Here is a 12,239-nt window from a genome sequence, read left to right as displayed (position 1 = left end):
TCGACAATCATTTACACGTACGACATACGACACCTTTTTATTCTGATGAATTCATAGTTAGTATTATGTTTACTTAATATTCTTATTCTAAATTTGTCTATGGTAAATTAACATATAAAGAGGGTTCATTAACTTCATTAAAAAGATGATACTAACTAGACACACTCCTGAGTGAGATCTTTAGGTTTGTCGCACGATACGATGATTTTTTCAAATTTTTAAAATGAACCTCTCTTACCTAATTTTATGCGTTTTCTTTATAGAAAATGTGTAATTATTATTTTATATTTTAAATTATTAAGATTGATTTAAAAAAATGGAGTAATTAACAAAAATTATAATGAATGATTTATACATTTCTGTACAATACAGCAAAGGAAGATCCACAAATTCATTCTAAGAACTTATGGTTTTCGGACAATTACTTTAATATCTTTCACATCTCACAAATGAATATTATCAAGAATTAATAATTTTTTTCTACACTATATGTAATATTATTAAATAAAATAATTTATAAAAAATATTTAAATATTTTTAACGTGTATTTAAAGATACACAACAAAAACTTATATACAGTGAATTGTATTAAAAAATTACTAACATGCATTAATAACATTGAACGATATAATTTTTATTAAAGATTGTAATTTGTTAATTCTTGATTATGTCACAGTAAAAAAAAACCCTTATTTAAAACTGAAGAGCCATGTTTTATATATCAAATGGATTTATACATTATTATCTTTTGAATAACCGGCGAGAGAGAAGTTATGAGATTGATTATTATTATCTTGACCAAAGCACAGCAAGGTGACCATAGATAACGTTTGTGTGGCTGTGGTAAATTGAACTACGGATTACTCTATTAGACTTGTTTTGTTATTAAAGGTAAGCGGGGCCAGGGCATAAAGTTAATTGAGCATTATTAATAAAGGGATTGTCTGTACTCTAAATATTTTCGCTGTATTAACGATTTCAATATTTAAAAGTAGTATTTTTTTTTCCTATTTAGTATGTATTTGTTTAAAAATAAATGCTTGTTGTATCAGAAATATAAAATTAAAAAATGACTTAATTAAAATAAAAACGAAAAGGACACAGGTTGGGGAACAGAAAATTGGATGGCACTTTCCCAAATAGTAGAATTTCCTTTTCATATTAAAGGAAGGAAGCATTTTAAATTAAAATATTATTTTTTTAACTAAAGACATTGGTGAAAAAGATGCATATAATTTGCTGAGTAGTTGGATTATGTTTCGTTTGAAACTGAAACATGTATAATGTTGTTTTTATTTAATATTTTTTATGTAGTATATTATTATTATTTACGTAAACTTAAACTTGATTAATAAAGTAAATAGATTGTATTTTTAAATAAAAAAGTTACAGAACATATTTGATAAATTGAATAGGGACATATAAAAAGGATTTTAATTAAAAAAATATCATCTTTAGATTCTGAAAATTTAATGTTGACAAAATTATTTAGTGTAGTAGCCAGTAAATATATAAAATACGACAATATAATCTTATTTTGATTATTTTATTGGCTGTATTAAATAGTGTTTATATTTCACAGCTTACTTTCTTTTATATTTATTTATTTTACTTTCTATTCTTTCTTTTTACTATAACGTCTTTCTTCCTCTTTTTACTGGATCTTAAATGTGAGTCGGAAGGTACTATAATACAACATTAAGATGTTTTCACATACGCTTGGAACCTGGAGGCCATGTTATGTCTCTTTGTGAAGGAAGAAGCTAATGGTTTGAGATATTTGCCTATTTTTGTCGTTACATAAACCTTTGACAAGACAACCCATACCGGTGTTGTATGGATTGCAAGTAGTGGGTAATTTTCCCAACTGTACTTATATTTAATGCTTTATTTCTTCTAAGCAACACCGTTTTATTGCTTGTCATTGAAAGAAGTCACCCAAGACAAGGCTACGACAAGCCCAAAAGCCCACTGCAATCTCTTCAATATGTATCATTGCCGGCATCTACATTTGTAAAAGAAAACAGCTCGTAATTGATTTGGGCCCAAGCCCATTTTCTCTATCGACGAAAACACCGTCTTCCGAACCGACAATGTTTCTTTAACTGACATTCTCAAACCGTTTTGGTAAAACAGCAATACCCATTTAATTTATTTTATATATATATATATATATATTTACTGTCAACTATGGAATAATTTTTTGATATTTCAAATGAATGACCATTCATTCGAATAAAATATAATTAATTAAACAGAAAATTTGAAAATTAAGGTTTTATTGAAATTAAACCATGATAAATTGAGACAAGGTAAAAAATTAACGTTGTAATGGTATTATTATTTTTGTATAAATTTAATAATAAAAAGTATTAAAATTCGAACATCCGCGTAGCTTACAAATGAGAAAGTAATAGAAACTATGGGGATTCCTTGCTCCCAAGTCCTAAGCTGCTCAAATGGGAATTGGATAGGGATTCAGATTTGTCTTGGGACCAATCACATTACATTCCATTCCATTTTCTTCTTCTAACGGATCTGACCCGAACCCGAATAATGGTTTCCGCTTCCGATTTAGACGTGGTTCCGGATCGGTGCCGCTCCTGCTCCCCTTCTTCCCGGACTCCGAGGCTGGGCCCGAGCCGCCTCTCCAGCTCCCGTAGATCCCACCCTTCTTCGTGGTATCGAAGGAAACGAACGAAACTGCTTCTGACGCTTCTTGCGTTGCTTGCTTCCTTTTTCTTCGTCAATTGGTTCATGCTTCTCCGCTTACCACACCAACACGATGCTCCCCATCCTGTTCCCAAACCTCGACTCCGTTCCTCCGTTTCGCTTCCCCTTCATGTTCGTGCTCTGCTTTATCAATTATCATTACCAACTTTGTAGATTATTTGAAACGCTGATATGATATGCTTTATATTATATTTTCAGGGGAAATGGAACAAAGTTGGAAATAGGAAGAAATCACAGAAGGGGAATTATGTAAGGATGTTGGCATTGGCTGCTCATGCCTTAGCAGAGGTATTGAATGATTTTCAATTATTAGTAAGAGAAAATTTCACTATAGAGCAAATTTTCTGTGAATCTTACTTTGTGTGTCCAATTGAATGAAACAGAATAAGCGTGAACCAAAAGATTTGTGGCAGGAACCCTTCGTCCCTGCTTCTGCTTGGAGGCCTTGTGCTGATCAGCGCAATTGGGAACCTAATGGTATGTGCAATGTGACGGTTGTTTAGATGATGTCTATGTGTAATTGTTACTACGAAAAAAAAAAAAAAACGAAAATGTTCATTGGTTTCTTAGCTGGTACTCACGGCCTGCTCTCTTGTACTCTGCTTGAATAGAGGGAAAAAATGGATACATTTTGATTACTGCTAATGGTGGGATCAATCAACAAAGAGTAGCGGTGAGTATTCTTTGTTAGACAAATGTTTGTTATATGACTTCTGAATTAATTGAGTTTTGGTTGATTTTAACGTAGAAAAGCTTATGTTTTACTCTTTTTTTAATGATCAGCACGTGATTTGTGTTAGTTTTGATTCGCAACAGGTTTGTAATGCTGTTGTTGTGGCCCGGTTGCTCAATTCAACTCTGGTTATCCCCAGATTTATGTACAGTAGTGTATGGAGAGATGTGAGGTAATGCTCTGTTTATCTCTGTTTCTTCTTCACCTCCACCTTGGCCTCCTGCTCACATAATCTTTCTCTGTTCTGTTTTCCCTACCCTAAACTCTATTTAAAAAAACCAATAATTTGGTTGCTGGACCAATTCTCAGTTTAGAGACAGATGATTAGCGGGACATTATACTATGCTTGTGAACTTTTATCAGGTTGTAGAAGTTGAATCAATTTATAAATAGCTATAAGCTTTATGAATAATTTTGGGTGACAGGCTGAACACATGACCTGATTGTACACTGCTTTTCATTTTATTTTGCTTTTCATGTATTTATGGGACAAAATAGCGTAAATCATTAGAATTTTTAGCCTTAGCCTTTTGTCTTGGAAAATTTCAATGTCACATTAGCTGTCCATGTGCCTTCTTTTTTTTATTATGTGACTTTGTCAACACAACTTATAACTGCTTATTGTATAATTTCATAGTCAATTCAGCGATATCTATCAGGAGCAGCATTTTATTAACTACTTGACTCCTGATATTCGGATAGTGAGGGAGCTTCCTAAGGACCTACAATCTTTGGACTTGGAGGCAATTGGTAGTGTTGTAAGTCACACCCTATCCCCCCTCTGGTAAAGTGATTAAACTCAACTATAGCATTGTATTTATATTTAATTGTCCTGAATGCTTTTCCAGGTAACAGATGTTGACATGGGGAAGGAGGCCAAGCCAAGTTTTTACTTGAAACACATACTACCTATTATACTTAAAAATCAAGTTGTTCACTTTGTTGGATTTGGGAATCGCCTGGCATTTGATCCAATACCATTTGAGCTGCAGGTAAATGTCCTCTGATGCTTAAACACCACAATATAATTTTCATGATCTCAAGCCCTTCATGGCTTCATGCTCTGTTATTACCATCTTTCTTGATCTGAATCCCTACTATGCTCTTCCTAATTGGGGGAACTTCATATAGAGACTTCGTTGCAGATGTAATTTTCATGCCCTGCAATTTGTTCCCAGAATTCAAGAAACTGGTGCTTTGCTTCTTAAAAGGTTGCGTGAACATTCCGATTTTATTGGACCACTGGACCATTATCTTACTGGTCCATTTGCAGAATCAATCAAGGAGAAGAGTGGAAATAATACCAAGAAAGCATCCAAATACCTGGCTTTGCATCTCAGATTTGAAATTGATATGGTATCTCATTCTTTGTGTGAATTTGGGGGAGGTGAAGAAGAGAGGAAAGAATTGGAAGCATACCGTGAAATCCATTTTCCTGCATTGGTGCTGCTGAAGAAGACTACAAAGTATGCATCATAATTTTCCATGTGAAGCTCTTATCCACTTATCTTTTTTTAGACAGCAATTTTAAATTATGGAGAGAGGAGCTTTTTAGTATTGCCTTAAAAGTTGTTGAAATCTTCTATGCAGGTTACCTTCTCCTTCAGAGCTCAGGTCTGAAGGCCTATGTCCTTTGACACCTGAAGAAGCCATCCTTATGCTTGCTGCCCTTGGTTTTAACCGCAAAACACACATATTTGTAGCTGGTTCTAATTTGTATGGAGGTCGCTCAAGGTTGGTTGCTTTGACCAGCTTGTACCCTAAATTAGTCACCAAAGAGAACTTGCTTTCTCCGGCTGAACTTGAACCATTCGCTAATTATTCATCTCAGGTTGGTTGCTGGTTTCATTCTTATTTCATTGAAGATGTTGCAAGTCTAATTAAGTTGCTTGTTACAAGAAACTACGTTGTGTGTACAGTATATTGTTCAATTTTTGGCATTAGTTGGGCGTGAATATCTGCTCTCTCTCTCTCTATGCATTGCGCCTCATTGTTGTTATCTCTTTTTGAATATGATAACTGAAAAGAACACTGAATTTGTTTTGGTTCTATTGGATGAATGACAATAAATTGTTTTTATTATAGTTAGCAGCGCTGGACTTCATAGGTTGCACTGCTTCAGATGCATTTGCCATGACCGATTCAGGAAGTCAGCTATCATCTTTGGTGTCTGGGTATCGAATATATTATGGTGGCGGAAAAATGCCAACAATACGTCCAAATAAACGTAGGCTAGCTAGTATATTCATGAAGAATTCTACCATTGAATGGCGTGTTTTTGAACAGAGAGTTAGAAAAGCAGTTAGGCAAACTAAACATGTACAGACAAGGCCTAAGGCAAGAAGTGTTTACAGGTATCCTAGGTGTAAAGCATGTATGTGCAGGACAGATTGATTTATTTATGTAAGCGCGACTGTAATTGTCTGTTGTAATTTTTAACATTGTTGTTCATTATTCCAATTCAATTTTTTTCCTTTGGCTCCATGTATTGTAGTTACACTCAATCGTGAGTTTGCACGGGATTAATGACGGATACTGAGTCAGAGACAATGGTCTTTTATGTTTCCTTCGCGCTGCTATGATCGATAAGATTTTGTTGCTAAAAGCTGAAAACTCAGTTTGGGAGACAAATTGACCATTTAATCTATAAATAAGCTGTATATGACGACGAATTAATTTTACAATATTGTAATAAAAAATATATACTTTCATGTTATTTTAAAATCATTTTGTGATGTATTTTTAAAAACACATACATAACCTATCATAGACTAATTCATTGATTAGAAAATGCATGGTTGTCATATAAATTTTATATAAAATAATGATTTTTAAATTAAGCTTAATAAAATCAAAAAGTTGAGAAGTCGGTTATGAATTATACGGAATGTTTCTAATATATGTTTTTCAAAAGAAAAGGGTATTGGGAAGCCAACCTCCTAATATAATAAAATTGTAACATTTTATTTGTCAGAAAGAATTATAACCTGAAGCCTGATATACTTCAGAATTGATCTTTATTAAACTGAAACTGCCAAAAGTGATAATGTTATTCTTACAATGTGGTTCAAAGTTCCTGTCAAAACAATTTCACCAAAGCTAAAATTTTCCACTGGTTCGATGACAGTGAATTGTATTTCCAGATCTTGTGTTCCTAGTGGACTTACGGTAAACGAAGTCGGATAAAGGTCGACTTTAGTTCCATTTGGGGGTAGAACTGAGGCCAAGTATGTCTCTGTGTTGTTCCCTACATTCATGACAGTTCTTCGCACAGAAACTGATCCTCTTAGTGCAGATATTGTTACTGAAGCAAGGTTGAGACTGAATGGATAGGCAAACGGATGGTTGCACTGTTCTCCAGTAGCTGCAATTATTGCATCAGCGTCCATGTTTGGCAAAGAGCACAAGAAGCTGATGAAGTCTAAATATTCTGTTTCAAGACCAATAAACAGTTAGGTTGCTGAGTAAAACCAAGCTGATCGCTTATTCAATTTTCTAACTCTGCTACTTAATAGTAATTACATACCTGATGATAGTACCAAACCTGGATCAATGGCAGAGTTGGGGTTCACAAAACCTGCTCCATATTCAAATGGATTAGAGGGAAGCAAGCGGGTGGACTCATAGCCTTCAGCCAGTATATGCTCTCCAAATTTATCATACTTTGAGCTTGTTGTGGAGATTGCAGATGCTATCATAGATGCAGTCCACAATGGATTATATTGCTTAATAAGTGCTGCTATTCCAGCCACATGAGGTGTGGCCATACTGGTACCAGATAATATTGCAAAACTGTGCCCTGTATGTATTGGTAGTACAAGAGTTAAATGTAATTTGAGAATGTCAACTGAAAGTTGGGGTAAGGAACAGGATTATGTTGTTGTGTAACTGGAGAAAGCAACCTATTTATTTAGACACAATTCGGTCATGTTAACAATTCGGTCATGTTAACAATTCGGTCATGTTAGCAAAAAAAGAAAAAAATAGTGTACCTTTCAGCATAGGTTCTGAGGCACTAATGGGGCTCCAAGCTGCCCATATTTGGTGCCCTGGAGCAAGAATATCAGGTTTAAGCACATCAGCAGGATTCTTTTTAATGTCACTGATATCGGGACCCCTTGAAGAAAATCTACTAACTACAGGAGATCGCCCTACAAAAGAGGATACTCTTCCTTCTCCAACAGCTGCAACAGCACCAAATTCTGTAGCAGTTCCTCTCTCATCCCTCTTTGTTTGTTCTTCATAATACTGTAATATAACCTACACTCAAATGCAACCTTTTACTTGTCTGACTGCACAGTTTCAGTTAAATAAATAATAGTAATTATCGTGACTAGCTTTTGTACCTTGGCATCAGCTACAGCAGGGAGCAAAATACCAGAAACAGCAAAAGGGATTGGCTCTCCAATATAATCACCATAGGTTGGGTTGGCAACTAGAATAAACCCCTCTAATCCTAGAGCCTTTGAGGTGTCAATAATGGCACCAACGGTTGAGGTTCCATTAACAAATCCCGCTGAGAAGGTGCAGATAATGATACTTCCTAACACTACATTAGGGTCCAAAGCTTCTGGATGTTGGCACTCTTCTATGTACTGCATAGTCCTTGGGCTTGTTCCATTTATTTTTACTGCATCCTTAGCTAACACAAGCTTATGCAAAACTGATCCATTACCAAAACTTGGTCCTGAGTAAGTGAGAATCTCAAACACTTATCATTTGGATTGCTACACAGAGAAAATTTAAGTGGATTGTGTTCGTAGGCAGAACTACCTGATAGTCCCACGCCATGAAGTATTTGCCCATTTCCAAGAAGAAGTGAAGCGGGGTACCTTCTGTCTGTGGTGCAAGCAGCAACACCTACACTCCAGGGACTGAATGACACAACACTTGAAGGTGCTGGACCCTTGTTCCCTGCAGCTTGCACCACAAAAACTCCTGCTTTTCGTGCAAACAACAATGCAATATCAAACAAGCTCAAGAACGTCAAGGTGTGTTCTTCCGGTTCATTTGGTCCAATAGAAAGTGTCAAGATATCCACACCATCCAGGACAGCCTGCAATTGTCAAATTTTGGAATTTTACTGGCTATTCCACCTTTACCTGAAGCGTTGAGTAGAAAAATTTTCACTAAATAACTGCTCCCACAATCCTTATTCTATATCTGTCTAGTCTAAAATATAACAAATAGCAAGCCGACTGCATAGTTTTATCAATTCATTAAATATTATTCCTTTTTATTTTGCTTTCGACTGAAAAATGATGGCGATCAATTTAGAACCGAAGTGGCACTTACGTGATCGATAGCTGCAATAACATCTGCCATAGTTCCCACGGACGGATAGATAGCCTTATAAACAGCAATCCTGCAAAACACAGCAACATTCGTAGCTACACAAATGTGATATCTAAATCTACATATCATTTTGTGGTGTGGTGGCATTGGTTAAATGAAGAACTTCTCATTTGGGTTATTTAAGACCTAGTTATAAAAATAATAACAATAATTTCTCATTTCAATAACTGATTCATGCATATATGTAATACCCAAATACCCAAAATAATAATAATAATAATAATAATAATAAAGCAGTAGAAAGCTCACCTTGCACGTGGTGCCATTCCGCTAGCTCGCCCGTAGAAAAAATCGTTCACAACAACGGGAACACCAGCATTGCCAGCAGCAATAGATGCCACATGACTGAAACAAACCAATTAGACATAATTAACAGTGCATATTTGCAGCATAGAGATAGAGAGGAAACCAACTTTGAAGCCAAACATGAATCAATACCTGCCGTGTCCCTCAGCATCAAACGGTGAAAGAAAATCCACAGAAGCATTAAGGGTAGCAGCAGCTTCAGCCCCAGCAGAGAAGTACCTCGCTGATACAATCTTTCCATTGCAAGAACTAGCTGGGAACAAAGGACCAGCCTCACATGCACCCTCAAAATGAGAGAGGTTTGATGTGAAAGGGTGCATGGGATCATAAGCAAAGCTGGGATGAAGAGGGTTGATGCCACTGTCCACAAAACCAATAACAACTCCATCACCTGCGTTTTGGGCTCCTCCTTCTTGTGCCCATATTCCTTCCGGTAAATTTATAAACTGAGGAGTGTATGTTGTCATCAGTTTCGCTCCTCTATCTTTCTCTACCAACTTCACTCCCTGGGTACCTCTCAGTCTTGTAGCCTTAAATTTTTTGTCACCATTTTAGAGCGTGTACATGAATATATAATAAGCACGAATGGACACGTACGTGTACATACATATATACACACACACATCACATTCTTGAAGTTGATGGAGACAAAGAAGAGAACCTGTGAAGGGGTTGTATGGACAGAAAACCCGTTAATGAGGTGTTTGTAACTGTGGAGTTTATTGTAGCTTCCACTCTCCAAAGTATTTTGCAGAAGTAGATCATGGGATGACAATAAGTGCTTTGCATGTGCCTTCGAGACTTCACTGATTAGCCATACACACAAAGAGGAAAACTTATGTGTTCAGGTTTGTTGATTGAAGGACATGATGAGATAATTACAGGTATAAAATGAAGCCAGTATGTCATTTGAAACAGATTTCCATATAAAGGAAATTACATTATCTTCAATTAAGGATTCATTTATATATCTGAAGAGAGTGTTATTCAAAATGTGGTGCAAAAAAGTAGTGCGCTTAATTTAATTTTCGTTGTTGAGTAACTATATAAATTAAGGAAAGGAAATTAATATTATCTCATTTTAATGTTCAAACATGCTAAAAGCTGATGACCCGAAAAAAGAAAAGAAAAGAAAAGAAAAATGCCACAAGCCTTACAAAAGGTGCTTCCAAGGATCACTCCGTAGAATTCCTAATAATGGAGTTTGATTTCAACATATATAAACTTAGTTTTCTTAACTAAATATTGCATTTTATACATGTATAGCAGCTTTAGTTGCGTGTAGTTGCGTGTTTACTTGAGACAAAAACAATATGCAGATTAATATAATTGATTATTTATTTATACAGGGAGAAGATGGGCATTTAGCGGAACATGACACCTCAGTTCGTTTCCGTTTAGGAAAAAAAATCAATTTTTACAGTGCCTTAACAAGTTTGGTAACTTTTTAACATTTTCAAAATTAATAATACAACTAAAGAAGAGTAACAACATTCTAATATTAATTATTCTAATATTTTTTAATAAAAAATATTTTAATACATTGAAAATATTAAAAATATTCAATACCTTATTAATGTAGTAAATACAAAAGACTAATAAGAAGATACTACGGGGGTTTAAAATTACTGACAAACATCTATCCCATGCATTACATGTAAGTTTTTTTAGTATACTTTTAAACACAAATAAAACTATTTAAAATTACTAAAAAAATGTGTATACAAAGTTAAATAAAAAATTAAAAAATATAAGTATTTTGTATTTAAAATAAAAGAATAAATATTTCAAAACATGTAAATAGTTAATTTGAGGATATAAATAATTGAAATTTGAGAAAAAAAATATATAATTTTTTGCTATTAATTTAAAAATTTAAGATTGAAAGGAAAATTTATGAATCGAAACTAATTTAATAATTTTAAAAAATGTTGAATAAAAATGAGGTTAAGTGTCACAAGAAAAAAGAGCGACAGATAATTTTTTTTTCGATAGTAAAGATTTAATTTTATAATTTATACGAGCAGATTCTTGAAAAGTAAAATTGAGACTAAATTTTGTTATGTATTATATTTTGAGTTAAGAACATCTATATAAAATGAGGGAGTTAGCTCTCCAAGCAATTTCTTTTCATTTATAAAATTTAAATTTGAAACTTTTCTCAAGAAGAATCCAGTATGTCTGAATTAACAAAGAAAATTTATCACTTGAAAAAAAAAACGTTTCACTCAAAATTCAGCATTCTATATTAACCTGTTGTGGTCAATTCTTGATGATGAATGATGATCCCGTGAACCTTGATGGAAAGCAACTGCGTCTCCTTCCAACAGGACCAAGAATATTGATCGCTCTTCTTGAATGCAAGTTATAGAAACAAAGAAGATGGAAAGGAGAATGCTTAGGAATGGTAAAGCCATGGAAATAACACTCCTTTTAGCCATTGTTACGACAAAGGGAAAGCCACAATGGGTTTAACTTATAGAGTTGATGGGTGATGATTCTTATAATGATGAAAGCAAAGGTAAACACAATGTTAACGTGAACAAAAATTGCAACTTTGCATTCTAAATCAACTTAGTCCAACCGTTACTATCTTATGTTCAAGGTCGGTTGGGAGTATTTAATATTACACCTTTTACGTAAAATGCGTCAACAAATGCATGCCATCACGCAATATGCCCCAAAACAAACAAACAAAGCACACACAAAGCTTTAGTCGTAAAACGAGGAACTCTCGTTACTTAGTCGGTTCAATCTAGACGAGTTTAATTATTTTCTGTTTATACGTAGTATTTTTTTAAATCACAAATATTTTTTATATGAAATAATCTTACTTAAAGTAGAAACATTCATATTATAATAGAACAAACTGATCTTGTAAAATAGAATTTTATACACAAATTTTAAACTCAAAATCTTACTAACAAAAATTAAGTATATATCACTTAAATTGATCATTCATTTGTGGTCAAAATCAGTGGTTTGGGTTAAAAATAAATAAATAATTTTAGTTCCTTTGTTTATTTTAATTTGCAAATTAATGGTCTGGCCATACTACATAGAACCATAAAACGAATCTTGACAACATTTTTTTAAAAATATAACTATCTAA

The 12,239-nt window shown here is 34.0% G+C and overlaps 2 protein-coding genes across 3 annotated transcripts; one reads left to right on the top strand and one right to left on the bottom strand.

Moving 5' to 3' along the window:
- Positions 1-2,410: 2,410 nt before the first annotated feature.
- LOC113846688 (O-fucosyltransferase 15-like) lies at positions 2,411-5,941 on the top strand. Of its 2 annotated transcripts, none has more exons than XM_027475218.1 (10): positions 2,411-2,844; positions 2,932-3,021; positions 3,117-3,210; positions 3,345-3,406; positions 3,550-3,638; positions 4,104-4,224; positions 4,315-4,458; positions 4,598-4,932; positions 5,057-5,297; positions 5,552-5,941. In XM_027475218.1, exons 1-10 carry the CDS (start codon positions 2,557-2,559, stop codon positions 5,858-5,860), a joined length of 1,773 nt encoding a protein of 590 aa, XP_027331019.1. In that variant the 5' UTR covers positions 2,411-2,556; the 3' UTR covers positions 5,861-5,941. The 2 variants fall into 2 exon arrangements, with proteins under 2 accessions (XP_027331019.1, XP_027331020.1); XM_027475219.1 differs by having other exon boundaries at positions 2,424-2,844; positions 4,104-4,221.
- Positions 5,942-6,486: 545 nt separating this feature from the next.
- On the bottom strand, positions 6,487-11,568 carry LOC113874637 (subtilisin-like protease SBT2.4). Its single transcript, XM_027512852.1, has 10 exons — positions 11,381-11,568; positions 9,789-9,933; positions 9,260-9,657; positions 9,071-9,166; positions 8,762-8,831; positions 8,240-8,522; positions 7,813-8,153; positions 7,459-7,726; positions 6,993-7,265; positions 6,487-6,896 (listed from the first exon to the last, which is right to left on the bottom strand). Exons 1-10 carry the CDS (start codon positions 11,566-11,568, stop codon positions 6,487-6,489), a joined length of 2,472 nt encoding a protein of 823 aa, XP_027368653.1.
- Positions 11,569-12,239: the final 671 nt, after the last annotated feature.

Source organism: Abrus precatorius, unplaced genomic scaffold (genome assembly GCF_003935025.1).
Source record: "Abrus precatorius isolate BTA unplaced genomic scaffold, Abrus_2018 Scaffold8, whole genome shotgun sequence".
NCBI classification, from domain to species: Eukaryota; Viridiplantae; Streptophyta; class Magnoliopsida; order Fabales; family Fabaceae; genus Abrus; species Abrus precatorius.
The sequence above is the reverse complement of the archived record's forward strand: the minus strand, read 5'-3'. Positions and strand labels throughout refer to the sequence as shown.

Bases quoted from the DNA above. Each gene is read 5' to 3' on its own strand.
- LOC113846688 (XM_027475218.1), top strand. From the start codon at position 2,557: ATGGTTTCCGCTTCCGATTTAGACGTGGTTCCGGATCGGTGCCGCTCC. The intron at 2,845-2,931 runs GTTCGTGCTCTG...TTATATTTTCAG, and splicing joins CCGTTTCGCTTCCCCTTCAT to GGGAAATGGAACAAAGTTGG. The intron at 4,225-4,314 runs GTAAGTCACACC...ATGCTTTTCCAG, and splicing joins TGGAGGCAATTGGTAGTGTT to GTAACAGATGTTGACATGGG.
- LOC113874637 (XM_027512852.1), bottom strand. From the start codon at position 11,568: ATGGCTAAAAGGAGTGTTATTTCCATGGCTTTACCATTCCTAAGCATT. The intron at 9,658-9,788 runs GTTCTCTTCTTT...AAAAAATTTAAG, and splicing joins TCCATACAACCCCTTCACAG to GCTACAAGACTGAGAGGTAC. The intron at 7,727-7,812 runs GTACAAAAGCTA...ATTTGAGTGTAG, and splicing joins CTGCTGTAGCTGATGCCAAG to GTTATATTACAGTATTATGA.